At 40.8% G+C, this 19,441-nt stretch overlaps 1 protein-coding gene across 4 annotated transcripts in view; it reads right to left on the reverse strand.

Annotated features, from left to right (window-relative positions):
• Positions 1 to 77: 77 nt before the first annotated feature.
• The window catches only part of LOC307125805 (protein NLRC3-like), a 72,919-nt gene continuing 53,555 nt past the window's right edge, over positions 78 to 19,441 (reverse strand). For all 4 annotated transcript variants that reach the window (XM_079815941.1, XM_079815942.1, XM_079815943.1 and 1 more), the window contains 2 exons: positions 1,297 to 1,343; positions 78 to 1,220 (listed from right to left, as the gene is read on the reverse strand). In XM_079815941.1, coding sequence (XP_079672067.1) covers positions 649 to 1,220; positions 1,297 to 1,343 — 619 coding nt within the window. In that variant the 3' untranslated portion in view covers positions 78 to 648. The remainder of the gene's footprint in view (positions 1,221 to 1,296; positions 1,344 to 19,441) is intronic.

Consider the following 19,441-nt stretch of genomic DNA (forward strand, 5'->3'; position numbering starts at 1 on the left):
AATTCACCTCGAGGAACAGGCGTTAGTGCGCCATCTAGCGTATGGGATGACAGGTCGTAAAAAAATCAGCACACATTTCTATAGTGAATTATTTATTTTTTTATAGTCATAGTATACATTACAGTTTAAATGTTTGGGTTCATGAAAGGTGTATTATTCAAAAAGTGTATAACTTTAATAAAAAGAAAGTAAAATATTTATTCATAATGGATGCATTCAATTGATCAAAAGTGACAGCAAAGACATTTACAATGTTACAAAAAAATGTATCGCTTTTCCATAAAATATGAAGCAGCACGACTGTTATAATAAATGTTTCTTGATCATCACGTCATCATGTTAGAATGATTTCTGAAGGATCATGTGACACTGAAGACTGGAGTCATGATGATGAATATTCAGCTTTGCATCACAGGAATACATTATATTTTCAATTATATTCACATAGAAAACAGTTATGTTCAATTGGAATAATATTTCACAATATTATTTGCAAAAATATAATTTCTTATTTTCACTTTGATTTTGGGGTGAACATATTTTGTGAGATTCACCCAATTCAGAATTTGCCTTGAATTGACTTGAATATTTATGTGTTATACATTCAACAAGTTCAACAGTGAGTTCATACACTCACACTTTGAGTTTTCAGTGTGTGTGTGTGTGTGTGTCAATGTGTGTGTGTTGTTTAATGTGACACAGAGACACTGAAGAGTTTGTAGAATAAACTCTAAATCCAGCACAGAGGGGTTCAGTGAATGTGTGTGTGAATGTGTGTAAGTGTGTGAGTGTGTGTGTGTCAGAGACACTGTAGAAGGACAGAATGCCGGCCGACACGTCCACAAACACTCCAGCTCTCTTACAGGAGGCAGTAGCAGAAGCAGCAGTGGAGTTCTTATTGTGCCAGACAGTGAGACTGTGATCAGAGCATCTCAGACTCCAGGATTTCTCATTCCATCCAAACTCACAGTCACTCCACACTCCTTTCCTCTCGATTCCTTTATAAGCCACTGATATTTCAGCTTCTCCAGTCCATTCCGCCTCCCAGTAACAGCGTCCAGTCAGACTCTCTCCACACAGAACCTGAGGATAATCATCAAATCTGTCTGGATGATCAGGATACGACTGACTCTGTCTCACACTCGTCACCTTTCTGTTCTCCTCAGACAGGACGAGGTCAGTGTGTGCTGTGTTTGGATCCAGTGTGAGATCACAGGCGTCTGAACACAAGAACACACACATCACAACACAACATTTACAACAACACACACTAAAACTGTGTGTGTGAGGACTTACATCTCTGTGCTCCTGCTGTCATCCTGATCTCTCCTCCGTGATCCAAACTAGAAAACAGATTTACATCATTCATTATCATTCATAATTTATTCATGTTTTTATAAGATTTACTTCATTTTTCATCTTTTCATCATTTTATTATTTTTATTAATTTATAGATTTTGCATTGCAACGAACTTTGACCCCTCATAGCTCTGAGCGAGGAATTCATAGAAACTCGTGGTTTTCCACATTTGAAGAGGCTGTCAGGCTCTGTCAGAACATACCTCGCAATGGGGTGTGAGTGTTACCCCTGGGGCGCAAGAGCTGCCCAAAGTTGCCCCATTCATTTACAATGGTGAGGGACGGCCCATTAAACTCAAAACACATTTTTCCTTTTTGGGCTTAGGGATTTTGTATTGAATTTAGCTCTGGATCAAAGTGTCACAGAGACAAGAGGGTGGGCTCAATTTACTATGGAAACCAATCACTTTCTCAGGATCATCGTGAAGCTATCAAGCCACACCCTAGCAACCATTTAGAGCTCCCTAGCAACTGATCCCATAGACTTCCATTAAAAAACATCAAAGGGATATCTTTGGATAGAAGCGTCATAGGAACATGAGGGTGGGTTTGTTTGACTCGGGGCATCAACAGCCAATCACAAATCACCTTCAACACTTCCTAGCCATGCCTTAGCAACCATTATCAAGCACCCTAGCAACCCAAATCCACAGAGGGATATCTTCACATCCGAATGTCATTGAGGCACGGGGGTTGGTTTGTATCATTCATACTAGCAAGCAGCCTTTGGAGCATCATCATTGGATGCTGCCAAGCCACTCCCTAGCAACCAAACAGAGTACCCTAGCAACCGTTTACCAAGACCTATATCTCTGCATCAGAACATCATAGAGACATGGGGGTTGGGTCTTTTGGCTCATGTTAGCAAACTGGACTTCCAATATGCAACACATGCTAACAGTGAATAGCTACATGCTAATAGTGCTTAGCTAAGTGTTAAATCATGCTAAGAACACTATAAAAGCTGCATAATAACCATCTGTGACAACTACCAACCACCCAGAACACCCTAACAACTGCCTAGCAACCACCCAGAATACCTTCGCAACCGCATAGTAACCACCCATAACACCCTAGCAACCACCCAGAATACCTTAGCAACCGCCCAGAACACCCTAGCAACCGCCTAGTAACCACCCAGAATACCTTAGCAACCACCTAGCAACCACCCAGAATACCTTAGCAACCACATAGAAACTGCCTAACAACACCCTAGAAACCACTCAGGATACCATAGCAACCGCCTAGCAACCATTTAGCAGCCACCTAACAACCACCCAGAACAACTTAGCAACCGCCTATCAACACTCTATCATCCAACAAGAACACCCTAGCAACTGCCAAGCAACCACCCAGAATACTTTAACAACCACATAGCAACTGCCTAGCAACACCCTAGAAACCACCCAGGATACCATAGCAACCACCTAGCAACCACCCTAGCAGCCATTTAGCAACACCATAGCAACCACCCAGAATACCTTAGCAGCCGCCAAACAACCACCCAGAACACCTTAGCAACTGCCTATCAACACCGTAGCATCCACCCAGAACACCCTAGCAACCACCCAGAATACCTTAGCAACCGCATAGTAACCACCCATAGCACCCTAGCAACCACCCAGAATACCTAAGCAACCGCCCAGAACACCCTAGCAACCAGCTAGCCATGCCCTAACAACCACCCAGAATACCTTAGCAACCACATAGTAACCACCCATAACACCCTAGAAACTGCCTAGCAACCACCCAGAATACCTTAGCAACCGCCCAGAACGCCCAAGCAACCACCTAGCCATGCCCTAACAACCACCCAGAATACCTTAGCAACCACCTAGCAACCACCCAGAATACCTAAGCAACCGCCTAGAACACCCTAGCAACCACCTAGCCATGCCCTAACAACCACCCAGAATACCTTAGCAACCACATAGTAACCACCCATAACACCCTAGAAACTGCCTAGCAACCACCCAGAATACCTTAGCAACCACCCAGAACACCCTAGCAACCACCTAGCCATGCCCTAACAACCACCCAGAATACCTTAGCAACCGCCTAGCAACCACCCAGAATACCTTAGCAACCACATAGCAACTGCCTAGCAACACCCTAGAAACCACCCAGGATACCATAGCAACCGCCTAGCAACCAACCAAAACACCCTAGCAACCATCCAGAATACCTTAGCAGCCGCCTAACAACCACCCAGAACACCTTAGCAACCACCTATCAACACCCTAGCATCCACCTAGAATACCTTAGCAACTGCCTAGTAATCAGCCAGAATACCTTAGCAACCACATAGCAACCCCCCAGAGCACCCTAGCAAACCGCCTAGCAACGCCCTAGCAACCACCTAGAATACCTTAGCAACTGCCTAGTAATCAGCCAGAATACCGTAGCAACCTCCTAGCAACCGCCCAGAACACCTTAGCAACTGCCTAGCAATGCCCTAGCAACCACCCAAGATAGCCCAGCAACTGCTTAGCAACCACCCAGAGCGATAGCAACCACATAGCAACTGCCTAGCAACACCCTAGAAACCACCCAGGATACCATAGAAACCGCCTAGCAACCATCCAAAACACCCTAGCAACCATTTAGCAACACCATAGCAACCACCCAGAAAACCTTAGCAACCGCCTATCAACACCCTAGCATCCACCCAGAATACCTTAGCAACTGCCTAGCAACCAGCCAGAATACCTTAGCAACCACATAGCAACCCCAAGAGCACCCTAGCAAACCACCTAGCAATGCCCTAGCAACCACCAAGAATACCTTAGCAACCTCCTAGAAACCATCCAGAACACCTTAGCAACTGCCTAGCAATGCCCTAGCAACCACCCAAGATAGCCCAGCAAATGCTTAGCAACCACCCAGAGCACCTTAGCAACTGCCTAACAACACCCTAGCAACCACCCAGGATACCATAGAAACCGCCTAGCAACTTCCCTAGCAACCATCTAGCAACACCATAGCAATCACCCAGAATACCTTAGCAGCCGCCTAACAACCACCCAGAACACCTTAGCAACCGCATATCAACACCCTAGCAAACACCCAGGATACCCTAACAACTACCTAGTTCAATCATAGCAATCACCCAGAGCATCTTAGCAACCACCTTGAAACACCCTAGCAACCGAGTCACGAGTTTTGCCATTGTAAGCACCACTCACATTTTCTTCAGGAAAAGCACATTCTAGTTTCTATCATCATCACTTCGTCTCTTGCTTCTGCTCTTCTCTGGCTTTCTCAGTCAAACTCTCAGGATAATAATAGAGGACTGAGATCTTCTGGCGGGGATTCTGCGTCCGGGGTCATATTGAATATCTGATATATCTGACCACCTGCAGTCCTCTGATGGGCAGATTCACCTGTTTATCCTGAGAGTTTGATTTGATTATTAAATTACAGAATCTTATAAAACAAAAATTCAAACTGCTCCCAGACTCTCTGAAGATCTTCTCAAAATATAGCTTATGAAGTCTAGAGTTACTCTGTGTTTGTGGCCCCTAACGCTTACAGGTCGCGTCTAAAAACACCTTTCCAAAGCACTCGGGAGATGCCGTTGCTTAGCAACCATGAGCTGCGCTGTCCATGACAACGAGGAACTTCAGCAAAGAATAAATGGATTTCCAGCACTGAATGAACATGGAAAGTCGAAATCATAGACCGAAACTTTTATATTCCGAAATTTCTAGTTTTGGAATTGGAGTCGATTCCAAGAATCGATTCCTCACTGTTGGTTTCAATGCATTTTTTTTGTTTTTTTTTTTGCGAAAGATTGAAGGAACCTAGTCCTGGTGTGACCACAGGATATAAGGATGTAGGAAGAACTTTATTAAACTTTATTTGTAAAAAAAACCCTCATTTTAAATTGTAATTATGGATGCCACTGAAATGGCTCAGCAGTAAATGCAATTTAATAAATAAATAAATAAAAAAGCACATTATTCATAGACAGCTCTTTTGTTCTTGCTGTGTAAATTTGTTAAAATTCTTAATATTTTTACATGGTGACAAGTGCAAAAAAAGCATTGCTGTTGGTGAACTTGTACGCTGTCTGCACTGGTGTGCCTCACTGTGGATGCGACAAACGATCGTGCAAACTCATTCGTCTTTCATATCAAGTAGCGTTTGAAGTATGTCAGAAATAGAAATTTGTTGTGTTGCTCGCATTGCGCTGCATCCAGTGTGGACGCGTTTCACCTCTTATAATGGGTTCAATGATTTAGTCACATTGTGCCACTCGCGTCTGGCAGGGGCGCCAAATAACAAATAAATAAGTGAGCCGGACATCATTATGTATGGGCTGTAAATAATAAAGGTTTATTTTAAAGTATATCAGCCACTGTAGGCCTACCATAATTATACGTTATGTACATATATATTATTAACAATGTAAACAAATAAAAAAACAGTCACAAATTGACAAACATTAACATTATGATCGGATTCCAATAAAGAAACAAAAAGAAAGAAAAGATTCAGAATTTTTATAACGATTCCAAGTGTGAACCGGTTCTTGATGCCCAATACTAACAACTACCAAACATTCTAGAGCGCTCTTTAATTCCTAAATTACTAAATTACTAACTAATTACTAAATTGTAACATGGCCTGTCTTTTCACTTGCCCATTTATCTAGTATTGATGGTCATTGCAAAAACTGTCATGCAGATCGGCTGAGGATGGGAACCGATGATGGTGAATTAAAAATTTTACTGTAACTGTAATCATAGCCGCGAGCGAGATGATTGACAGGACGATAGCTGAGGCACAAGCGCAAGATCACTTTTGTTAATAAAAAAAACCACAAACCACAAACTGAGGGTTCCCCGTTTTAAAGGGGAATTTCCAAATATCTTTTATTTATTAGCTATAATTCGGGTATAGCAATTTTATTCGTTTTTTTTTTAACAAAAGTTTAATATACGCGAGTTTTTTTTGTACTATTTTATTGTTGTTGTATTTTCATTAAAATAGGCTAATAACGAACAAAAATATAAACATTCGTTTGAAAGTAATTACAGAGGAACTTATGAGGTAAGCAATGACATACGAGCAAGAGTGCTATTTTCCAGAGTAGCCTATATCAGCATGATTGCAAAATGCGATTTTAATTTTATACAACATTTCAATAAACAACAAGTTGTAATTTTTTACAGTTTTGCTCTATTTTTCCAACAAAAATAGATTCAAACAAAGTATGGGTTTCGTTCTTGAATAATTCACCGTTTTTGAACAGTCGGTTAGAACGAATTATAGTTGAATGATTCTAGAATCCACTCACGCCGCCAAATATAGGCTACTGGCAGTTTTATAGTTTCATATAGGCCTGGAATAATTAAAAATTTCCCAACATTTCATATTTCTATAATTAAAATATATTTAGAACAAATCTAAAAATTGTAATTAGTGGATTAAGTGGATTTTGATAAATGGTAAGATGGATTTTGTTGATACTGATTCCTTTAATTCTTATAACAGCCATAGTGTATTGTGGTAAATAGTGTAATTACTTAAAAAGATGGTCAACAATATGTAACGTTATTTTATAAGAGGTGTTCCCTAAAAAGTGAGCATGCAATTTTGAGAACACCAAGGAAAGAGCTAGTTCTTTTCGTCTGTTTGGATACTTCAAACAAGTTTGCACTCCCAGTTTGGTTTACCTGTTTAGCCGACACGTTAATAAGGTGCATTTTGTCCGACTCATAGCGTGCGCCCTCGACGCGTGATTTACCAGATAAGCGTAATATGACACGTTTTTAAATTGCAAATCATGCGTCGAGGACGTGGGCTTTGATATAAAAACACGCGTCAAATGCTGTCAAATGGCACGCTTTTGACGTGTCAATGCGCAATCAGACGCCCGCCCAAGCGTAGGCATGAACACTTTGGGTGCGTCTCAATCAGCTCCCTAGCTCAGCAGTCGTCAGGGCACTGATCAGGACATAAGTCAATGGGCTGACTCCCTGTTCAGTGCCCTGACTGCCCTGATTGTCTCGCTTGAGCTATAGGGAGCTGATTGAGACGCACCTTTTGGCTCGGCGCACTTGCGATATTCCATTATTATCCAAAATTCTATTATGGAATCTTATGAGGGCGCCTACTCTAGCCTGTTAGTCCTCTAAAATGTTATATAATATTGAGGAAATACAGAAATGATTTAGAAACGCATAACAGCAGCTACACAGGCCTATAGAAAATACCCCCCAAAAATACCATCGTTTTGGCGCCCCCAAGGTGCTGCGCCCCTATGCGCCGCATATAGCGCATACCCACTTTTTGCGCCACTGGCGTCTGGCATAGTCCCAGAGTAGACAAAGTGAAATAAGCATTCACTTATGTTTTCGCCGATTCAACAGGGCTTGTTAGCTATTGTAATTTCTTGTGCAGTAGCAGTAGCAGCATGCAGCTATTCAGATCACACTTTCTTGCCAAAAAAAAAGAAAGAAAAAAAATTTAGCAGCAGCATACACTTCTTTACGGTTGTTGGGAATAATAATTTGGTCACAGATAATATAAACCTCAGCAGCATGCATAGGAAATTTAGACATAGCATGCAAGCAGAAATTATGGTGAATAAAGTTACAGCAGTGTCTCGCTTGCTATTCATTTTGTAGGACCAGTACGGATTTGTTATTGTAGATCCAGTGCAAGCTGTGTGGAATCACAACCCTGTATTAATGAAATGATTGTTAGAAAGTTTGCCATGAATTCCTGCCCAGCTAGCACACCCTGATCACTCACTACAAGCTAAAACACTGCCATCAAGTAAATAACTATCCTTATAGCTTTTAAAGGCTTTGAATCTTTTCCATTTGCAAGTAATAAATTCCCACCTGTGCATTTACAGATCCCTCTCTAATCATCTTGAAGATTTAAGATTACCTTTTTTATTCATTTGCATGAGTCTTGGGATATTTATCTATCGGTGTAATTGATAAAGTTATGTTTAATTCCCTCTAAAGTAGGAACAAAGAGTGTGTTCCAGAGAGGCGTGTTACGGGCGGGTTTTAGTGAAGCACCGCGGAGCTTCTGGCCCGGTGGTGGAAACGCAGCATGATTTTGGTCTTGGTGCTACAGGTATGAGGCTACATCATCAGACATGATGCTATTTTAGTTAATTTAAATGAAAAGAAGAATAGATACAGTGAAGTTTAGACAGTATCTTGCGGGAGCCGAAAAAAGGAAAAAGAGAAGAATACAGGAAGAAAGACAAGCTCAAAGTAAAGGTATGCTCTTTTGACTGCTATAAATAGCACATTATTTATTGCTTGTCACATAATAGGGAAACACTGGACCACATTCAGCGTGTGAATCAAGCATTTTGTATTGATTTACTGTCTGATGAAGTTATCATAGTTGGTTAAATGAAGGCGGCGTGCCACCTACAGGCCATCTAGGTGAAGTGTAGGTTTATATATAGGATATAAAGAAATGAGGACATTTCCTTCTACCGAACTTCCCGCAAGTGTTGAGTTACTACTCATACAGGTCAGTTTATTTGATTAATTAAAATTGAGGAAACTCAATGCCGTTTAACTTGGTCTCCACTATCTAAACTGCATTTGAGTGTGTTGAGTTATAACGTTATTCTGTGTGTTAGTTTGTTGGCTGTATGAGACTAGCAGTAGCTACATCAACATTAAAACATCAAACTGATGATATTCTAATATTTCATCGCGTTGAGCTACATAACATTGATTTTATTTCATGTACATTTGCTCACCTGTCTAATAAAGCACATGCAAGAACAGCATCTCTGTAAAGTCAGTTTTTTGTGAAGCTCTCGCCTTCTCTAAAACGCCACATCAATACTGATCCTCTTTTGATTTCTAATATTTAGTAATTGACCGATGTTGATTTTTTTAATAACCTATACCAATTATTTGCATGTTTATGTGCCGATAACTGATATATAGAACCAATATTTTATTGTGTTATTTCTGGTTTTTAAAATTATAGCAACAGCACTGAACTAAACGGAACTTTTTAAACACTGTAGTTTTTTGCAATTTCATTCCCTTACATACAGAACAAAAGACTAGTACTGAAGTAGTACTAGAAGTAGTACTGAAGTACTTCTACATCAATAAATAGTCTGAAAGAGTGCATTTTTTTAAATACTGTGCAAAGTGTTGACAACAGGCTAAATACATTTACAAAGTCTAATGTTTTCAAATGGAGAACATAAATAAATGACATGTGAGTCTATCAACTCTCCATAAATATAAGCATACATTTAAGAATTAGTTTTAAACTACATTTTTAAAAGGTTTATGTGTTTAATAGACTAAAGAGTGAATATTCTCTGGAATATGCAAACATTGTCATAAAAATAAAAATAAAAAAAACACGAAAACATATCTATTCCAGAGTCAATCTCATCTGGCACATTATCAGAATTATTAATAATGTTTTTGTCGGTCTAGATTATGAACCTTACAGAGCGCTGATTAAGATTACCTTACAGAGCCCTGTTTGCATTTACACAGAACGTCTCTTGCTTAGATTGGCCTAATAATTCATTTTCACAGAGCTGTAATTATTTTGATGTTTATTATATAAATGTTATATAGCAGACGTTAATATAAATTAAGGTGTTTTAAACGAGTGGGTTTTGTTAAAGTTACATACGGTGACTATGCTGGAGCAACACCCCGGTGAGTTGAACGGCTGAACACAACTTCACGAGATGAACATAGACAACAGAGAGAGAGAGAGAGAAATAAATTTGGCGCTTATATTTCCACCATGCTCTTATTCATGGCTGTTTTATTTAATTCATGTAAAGTTACATCTTTATTGTGACATGACGGATTAAGTGAGTTTGTCTCTATTTTTAGCGTCAAGTTTAAACTACATAACTTCATAGTAGCATTTCATAACATCTTGTTTGTGCATATCTCATTTGTGCAGTACTGGCTGTTATGTTAAATAAAGTTCATTAAATAAGGGATGCAAGTTATTTTGCCTTTGAACACCGTTGTTGACTCATCTCCCCTCAGAAGCAGTCCTTTATTGGCTGGCTTTTAGGCAATTCTCAAAACGTCCACAAGATTTATCGCTGAATCCAATATTAAAAAACCGATACCCGATTATGGGAAAATGCTTAAATATCGGGAAACATATCTGGAAACCGATATATTGGTCGATCACTACTCATTTTGTTCTAAAGTGTTTGCCATGGTCCAAAATGTTTGAACGAAACCACAACAGCGTGCCCCTAGACATTACGCAGTTGTTCACGTCTGTTGTCTTGGTTTCTGACAGTAAAAGCGGAAACCAAGGGTAACCCGGATAAGACGCCATTGACAGGCGACTCACTCACAAGTCCCAGTTCCTTGGTTAAAATCGCAATTTTCTCACGATTTACAAATAGTTGGAAACATTTGGTATATTGTAAGTAGTGATGCACTGATCATGATTTTACATGGCCGATTCCGATACCGATTTTTTTCAAGAAAACTGGCCGATTCGGGTTCAAGATGTTTATTTGGTGCTTTTGGCTAATGAAAACGTCCTCCAGGTCAACTGGGTAACTTCCTGGAGGAATTGGATATGTTACTCTCTCACTTCCCTGAGGATGGCACTCCTCTGGTACTGCTCGGTGACTTCAACATTCACCTTGATAAACCCCAGGCTGCAGACTTCACCACTCTTCTGACCTCATTTGATCTTAAGCGAGTATCTACTACAGCTACTCATAAATCAGGTAACCATCTTGATCTTATCTACACACGCTACTGCTCCACAGACGTCACTTTAGTTACTCCTTTACACACCTCAGATCACTTTCTCATCCCTCTTAACCTCCTATTAACTCCTAACACAACACACACTCCTCCGCTGATTACCTTTCGGCGTAATCTACGCTCACTCTCTCCCTCCCGTCTATCCACTATGGTTTCCTCCTCACTCCCTCCACCTGCTCAGTTCTCAGCACTGGACACTAACAGTGCTACTGACACTCTTTGCTCCACTCTAACATCTTGCTTAGACAACTTCTGTCCCGTTTCATCCAGGCCAGCCCGCACCACTCCCTCTGCCCCCTGGCTGTCTGATGTTCTCCGCGAACATCGCTCTGGGCTCCGGGCGGCAGAGAGGAAGTGGCGCAAAACTAAAAACACTACTGACCTGACCCTGTATCAGTCTCTTCTCGCTTCTTTCTCAATTAACGTCTCCACTGCTAAAACTACATACTATCACAACAAAATACACAACTGCTCTGACTCTCGTGCACTCTTCAGAACGTTCTCTTCGCTCCTCTGTCCTCCCCCCCCTCCTCCTTCATCAACTCTTACAGCTGATGACTTTGCATCATTTTTCACACAAAAAACCTCCTCCATCAGCAGCCAATTCTCCGCACCACAAACCGACACGCACATCTCAACAACCATAACACATACACTCCCCTCTTTTTCTCTGCTCTCTGAAGCTGAAGTCTCCAAACTCATCCTTTCCAACCACCCCACTACCTGTCCGCTCGACCCTATCCCCACTCACCTCCTTCAGGCCATTTCTTCTTCTGTTACTCCTGCACTCACTCACATTGTCAACACCTCTCTTCACACCGGGACCTTCCCCACAGCATTTAAGCAGGCTCGGGTAACCCCACTGCTTAAGAAACACTCTATGAACCCAGCACTTTTAGAAAACTACAGACCGGTATCCCTTCTTCCTTTCATTGCAAAGACACTCGAGCGAGTTGTTTTTAACCAGCTCTCTACGTTTCTTGAACAGAACAACCTCCTGGATATCAACCAATCAGGCTTCAAAAGCGGCCACTCAACTGAGACTGCCCTGCTCTCGGTTACGGAGGCACTGAGGCAGGCAAGAGCGGCTTCCAGATCCACAGTACTTATCTTACTGGATTTGTCTGCTGCTTTTGACACAGTTAACCACCAGATCCTCCTGTCAACTCTCATGAAGATGGGCATCTCAGGAACTGCTCTCCAGTGGCTCAAGTCTTACCTCTCAGGTAGGTCCTTCAGGGTGTCATGGAGAGGTGAAGTGTCTAAGTCACATCATCTAGCCACTGGAGTTCCACAGGGCTCAGTGCTTGGACCACTTCTCTTCTCCATCTACATGTCATCACTGGGATCGGTCATTCAGAAACATGGCTTTTCCTATCACTGCTATGCAGACGACACTCAACTCTACTTCTCATTTCAACCAGATGATCCCACGGTTGGTGTTCGTATTGCTGCCTGCCTAACAGACATTTCTGCCTGGATGAAGGAGCATCACCTGCAACTCAACCTTGCAAAGACTGAACTGCTTGTGGTCTCAGCCAACCCAGCACTTCATCACAATCTCTCCATTCAGCTAGGATCATCAACCATAACTCCGTCCAGGACAGCCAGGAATCTTGGAGTTGTGATCGATGATCAGCTAAAATTCACTGACCACATTACTGCAACAACCCGGTCCTGCAGATTTGCATTATACAACATTAGGAAGATTAGAGCCTTCCTATCTGAGCAGACCACACAACTCTTGGTCCAAGCTCTTGTTCTCTCCAGACTGGACTACTGTAATGCTCTTCTAGCAGGCCTTCCGGCATGCACTATCAAACCCTTGCAACTGATCCAGAATGCAGCGGCGAGGGTGATCTTTAACGAGCCGAAGAGAGCGCACGTCACGCCTCTCTTCATCAGACTCCACTGGCTACCAATAGCCGCTCGCATCAAATTCAAGTCACTGGTGCTCGCCTTCAAAGCAACCACTGGCTCTGCACCAATTTACCTTAACTCGCTTGTTCAGACATACACACCCTCCAGGAGTTTGCGTTCTACCAGTGAACGACGCCTTGTGGTGCCATACCAGAGAGGCATGAAATCACTGTCACGGACCTTTTCCTGGACTGCCCCCACCTGGTGGAATGACCTGCCTATCTCAATTCGAGCAGCCGAGTCTGTAGCCATTTTCAAAAAACATCTAAAAGACGCATCTCTTCCAGCAGCACCTGACCAATCAAGAATAGCACTTAACATTCTATTCATTTTTCTGTCTGTCTAATTTATTTAAAAAAAAAAAAAAAAAAATCCTGTGTGTTCTGTGTTAGATTAACTGAGACTTGTTTCAGCACTTGCATACTGTAGCCTCTGACTGTTGTAGTTGCTTCTATTGCTCTCATTTGTAAGTCGCTTTGGATAAAAGCGTCTGCTAAATGACTAAATGTAAATGTAATGTAAATGTAAAACAAGTCCGCAATCTGAAATTAATGGGAAATTGAATTGGAAATTAAAAGGCTGAAAGGTGAAATTAAAGGCAACAACTGACTATTCTGCAATCCAAAACAAAGATGTTACTTAAATCAGTAATTGTTTTTAAATTCAGTGTAAAAAAAAAAGTCTTTACCAGTGAAATTAAATAAAACCAAAGTATATAATTGTTCCAAAATGTTAAATCAAATAATGTTTAGTGCAACGAAAAAAACTAAGATGCTACAGCAGGTGCTTTTTAAATCAAATTAAGTCAATGTAATTTTAAGGTAAAATAAAAATGATCATCCTATAGGCTACAGCAGTGTTTCCCAACCACGATCCTGGAGGCACACCAACACTGCACATTTTGCCTGTCTCCTTTATCTGCCACGCCCATTTCAGGTCTTTGAGTCTCTACTAATAAGATGATAATTTGAATCAGGTGTGTTTGATTAGGGACACATGCAAAATGTGCTGTGTTGGTGACGTGCCTCCAGGATCGTGGTTGGGAAACACTGGGCTACAGAACTGATAGTATTTCATTTCAAAAGTGCATGCATGTTCTTCTTTAGGCTACAAAAAGAAGTATTTCGGCTTTGTCACAAGTTAGTCTGTTTCGTTCTCATCCGATCCAACACGTGAGAAGCTGAGCTGAACAAACGCTCACGATCTACGCTTGTGCAGGGCGCGGAGAGGTAAGCCCGCGCAACTTCAGCTCGCGCAGGAAAGCGGCTCTTCATTCCCTTCAGTGTATCTGGTCTCTTCCCTCCGTTCTCCAGTTTCCGTTTGTAACACACAAGTTACATGTTCGCGATTGCAATATAGGTGTATGTGCACGCGGGCGCACTTCCGGAAAAACCGGCAGAAAAATACAAACAAAAACCGTCCGTTTCCGTTTTTTGGCTGGTCAACCGGTGCATCCCTAATTGTAAGTACTCAACTGAACAAAATATATACTGGCCTCGTGGTTTTTGGATATTTTACTGCAAAATCTTACATATTGTACCTTTAAATCTGTTTAATGTGGAATGTTACACATTAATGAACTTAAATACTGACCGATCTGTAGCCTTATATTTGTATACACAATTTATTTATTTTATTTAGTTTAGTTTTTATGTATGATTCACACATTTTATTTTATTTATTTGGGTTTCATGTATATGTAAATAGTTAAATTTTTCATGCTCACTTGCACTCTTGTTTATAGGTTCTGTATGTAAGTTTTTGACTGTATGTTTGGAGATATTTAGGAAACTTGCTAAGTTCACCTACTTGTTTCTCAGAAAAACAATGCTTCAGCCAGTTATTCTGCTTTGAAATGTGCATCCCGTGTCCGAATGTCTGTTTTTGTTTTGGTTTGCGCGAAACCGCACGCTGCCGGTTTACCCAATAGTATTTCGACACCACAGGTTGCCAGTTGGTGGAAAACACAGCATATTGCAGAAGCCATGGAAGCCAGCAAATAAATTGGATCAGAGATCACAGATTCTACTCGACCTAAAAAGCCTTAGTATCCATCTAAAATTCTCTTTGAACGAGAGCATATTAAAAAGCGGATAAATCAACTCATCAACTTGGCTTTCATTGTCAATTGCGCTTGCTCCTGTTGCGTGTCCCCAGCACAAAACCTCTTTTGCCATTAAAAAACGACTGTCAGGATTTACTAAAGACACACAGTGGAAAATTAGCTGCGTCTGTGTTCTTTAATTTTGTGCGTCATCAGTAGATCATGTGCAGAACTTTCCACTCCCATCTGTGCCTTTTTTGGAAAGCTAATTTGCCCTGTTTAGTCAATCTGGCCCATAGACTTATATGTATGAGTGCTGAAAGTGTGAGGGAGTTGTGCTTTATCAATGCTGTCATGAATTCATCCACCACTGTGCGATTTAACACAAACACTTGGCAAAACTTGAAACATCTCCTTCCCTGCGTTGTTGGCATTTTGTTCAACATGACAATGACGATATGCATTCTCCCAAGTTGAAAAAGCTTCTGTGAGCATGTATTTCACCCAATCTTAACATTCTTGAGCACATGTGGGGGATTCTGTAGAGACCAGTTGAGCAACACTCCCCATTAAAGATCAGGGCATTCAAAGAGGAAATCATCCAGGAGTGAAACAGGACAGATGTGGCAGTTTGTCATGAACTTGTACACTTTGTGCCAAGAAGGGCCAGAGCAGTACACTTAAAATTATGGAGGACATACTAAATACTAGAATATTTATTATACATTTGTTGGATAGGGTGTACTCAGTTCTGCAGTCCTTTATTTAAACAAAATTGGCTACTTTAAAACAAAGCCGTAGCTTGATGATGCCGTGAATGAGCGTGGTATCATGGAAGTCGTAGTCTTGACTCTTCACCTCCACAGCCGATGGAAAGGAATCTGACGGACTCGGGCAGAAATCATGTTCACAAATGAGTGAATGTATTACAGTTTTATTAACATTAAGGTGGTATGAAGCAGGACGCATCGAGAGCCCTTGGGAACGAATGCTAATGAGAGAGACCTACACGAAACAACGGTCTCTGAGCTTTTATTATGCATATGCTCCAGTCGCCGCTTCCGTTCTTTTCGTTACGCATGTAGGTTAACGCAGTGCTGTTTTACGTGATTAAAACAATCATACTAAATACATTTGAGTGTGTTGAAATTTATGTTGTGACGTAACTCACTCAGTGGCTACTATGAGACACTTGTTGCACTTTTCAGTAAACTAGATTGATATTAGAAAATCGTATTAATAAAAACTAGATGACTTAATGACTGTTGCTAAATGACATGTAATTGATTAAAAAATATATTGTATGATAGAGAAAGCTATCTCTGATTATGCCATGTTAGCCACTTGACAAAATAGTGTTGTATCTGAGGCATAGCAAAAACATTACTCATGGCGAATCAAGAAAACAAGTGATTCAAACAATAAGACTTACTGTTTTGCGCTGTATAACAATTATTAGTTTTCTGTTATCCAAAAAGTTGCTCACCTGTCTAATAAAACACATATTAAAGCGTATTTGGTGTTTCAATAGTTTCTACTAAAATCAAGGGTAACGCGGATATGACATCATTGACAAGCGACGCAAGGACACGGTCTGTAACACTGGTTAAAACTGCTGATTTCTCTGGATTTGAACATTGTTGGAAACTTTTGGGATAATGTAAGTACACAGGTCAACAAATACATGGTTCTAGTGGTTTTTGGATATTTTAATCTAAAAATCTTACACATTGTGCCTTTAATTACTTAACTGCTACATATGTTAAAAACATGAAGAAATATTATTTTAGTGAACTCAGTTGAAATAAGTTTCTAAATTGATTTCCTCAAATGTAATGAGTTAGCTTAACTTACTGGGTTTGACTTTGTGTGTGCTATTGTGAGCTAATAGTTAACTTAATTGAGGTAATCAGTTTCCTCAAATGATTATGATTATTATTAGGAGTGGGCGATATAGCCTCAAAATTATATCACAATATTTCAAGAATATTTGCGATAACGATATTTATGACGATATAGAAAAAAATTTATGGAACAAAGTTTTATTGGTTATTGCAGCTGGTAGGCAGCAGCATTTATTAGTGCAAACAAAACCATAACATAACATTTTAGTTTAACAATAATGTAATTTATGCCATGGTCTGTCTGAATATTTGATTCTGATTGGCTGGAAGGTGTGCAATAAAATCGTTTAATGCACAGGTAGTTCCAAGTCAGATGAATCCTCATTCTATATTATTAATGCGCTGAGGTGTGTTTACACGGAGCACTGTAATCGGTTTAAAAGTCTGAAAGTCCGAATGAAAATGCTGCATATAAACACTGCTTTCATAAGGATACACTAATATTTCTGAAGTGTAAAACTTTTTATTTTGTAACAAGTTATGAAGATAAATGTTGGAATAATGACACAGACATAGCCTGGCTATGCCATCTCATCTGACAGCGTTTTTTCCCAGGTACTTTCTACTTCAACTGCGCCTGACAGAAGAATTAATTTTTCTGAGGTGTTTCTAACAGCAACACCAGATCGGTTTAGATAACGTCTCGTGTAAACTGTCCACAGAATCGTTCCATCGGAGTGATTTTAATCGGAATATAATCGGAATGAAAACGGGGCTATTGAAGCGTGCACACACACACACGCGCGCGCGCCGCGCACGTCACTCGCATTCAGAGAGCAGAGATCGTGCTGCACATTCATGAGCACAGAAACTTGTTATTAACGCCGCCCCGCGACTTTTAGCAATAAAATAGCTAAGTTACTGGATCACTACATTATATTTCTCAGCAACGATGGGGTTACATCGCTATTTTTCAGTAATAAACCCACATCTTTATTAAGAGAGACGCTGAACAGACACAGTCACACAGGTACAAATCTCTCTCTCTCTGTCTCTCTCTCCCTCTCTCATTAATCCAAATAAATGCTATAATCCATTCATTCAAATAAATGTAATCTTACGCACTACTTTATATCTGTGTCTGATTCAAATAAGGCAGAATGCTAGATCTAACGAGCCGTAACTGACGAAAATAACTGTCAACATTACCCTTCCGGTCAAATATTGCGCTGCAAACATCAATAGCAGCTTTAAGTTGTCAATGTTTAGTCAGTTGTCAAGAGGGCTGACCTCTTGTAACTAGGGATGTTAACCGATGACCGTTTGACCGATGGTTGACCGTATCAACGTTAACCGATCAAAGTTGTCGGTTGTCGGTTAAAAAAAAAAAAAAGTGATCTCTAAATTAGGCTATTATAGACAGTGGACTAAACGCTACTACAGTTAGCCATCTCATTCCAAAATCTTTTTGTGTGAAATGAACAAATCCCTCACACTCAATTTTTCATAACTCGCCTGTTTGTACTTAATAAACCAATAAAAACATTTGGCGCGAGGTCACAGCGTTTGGGTTTGCGTGCTCACAAGGTTTGCAAAAAGTAAACAGGCTAAAACACTTGAGGTTAGAGCCAGGGCAGACGACAGTATGAAGCGTGCAAAGAAAAGTAGTGTGTGGGACCATTTCACCAAAAAGAACGACACAGATATAAGTTGCAACTTGTGTGATACAGTGCTTAAATACAGTAGTAGCACATCATCTATGATGTATCACCTGAAAACACGACACCCGCAAGCCTCTTCGGGTGAGAAAGGTAGCCTAAGCCAACCTACCGTGTTATCTATGCAAGCTGGTAGCACTACCTCGAACTAAAGCGGCGTCTCTTCGGAGCTGTCATTTTTTTAAATAAGCCGCGGCAATGTTTCAAATGAGCTTCTAACGCTAGACAAATGCCTTTATTTTCAACGCGATCACCTTGTACCCAAACCATTTCGAAACTAAGGAGCCATTTGTCATCCGATTACAAACAAGCTCCTCAGCGCCGCGTTTGCGGGACTCATGTTTCGCGCTGTAGGGGATTTAAAAAAAGTGACGTGAGTGGAAGGCAGGCGGCGGCGCCGGGACAGTGTGTGTGTGAGAGCGGGAGGCAGAGAGTGGCAGAGAGATGCGACAGAGTTGCGAAATTGCAGGCGTGGCTCGCGGCTGTTATTTCAAATAGCGCAGCATATTTTAAACTAATCGGTTAACCGGTTTCAATCGGCTAATGAGGCTCGGTGGTCAGTTAAGAAAATGTTTAGTTTTCGCCATCCCTACTTGTAACCAAGTAGCTCCTTTTTAGGTACTAAGTCGTTATCGGAGGCTGACATGCTGCTCTTCTTGTATACTCTGACAGGTGTTGTGCGCGCTAGGGAATGTAAATGCGCCATACCATCGCATCACTATATCATTGATATCGCCATATGACACTTTTTTATCATGTAAAAATGTATACCGGTATTATCGTGGA

The sequence above is a fragment of the Gobio gobio genome, assembly GCF_949357685.1.
Source record: "Gobio gobio genome assembly, chromosome: 1".
Taxonomy (NCBI): domain Eukaryota; kingdom Metazoa; phylum Chordata; class Actinopteri; order Cypriniformes; family Gobionidae; genus Gobio; species Gobio gobio.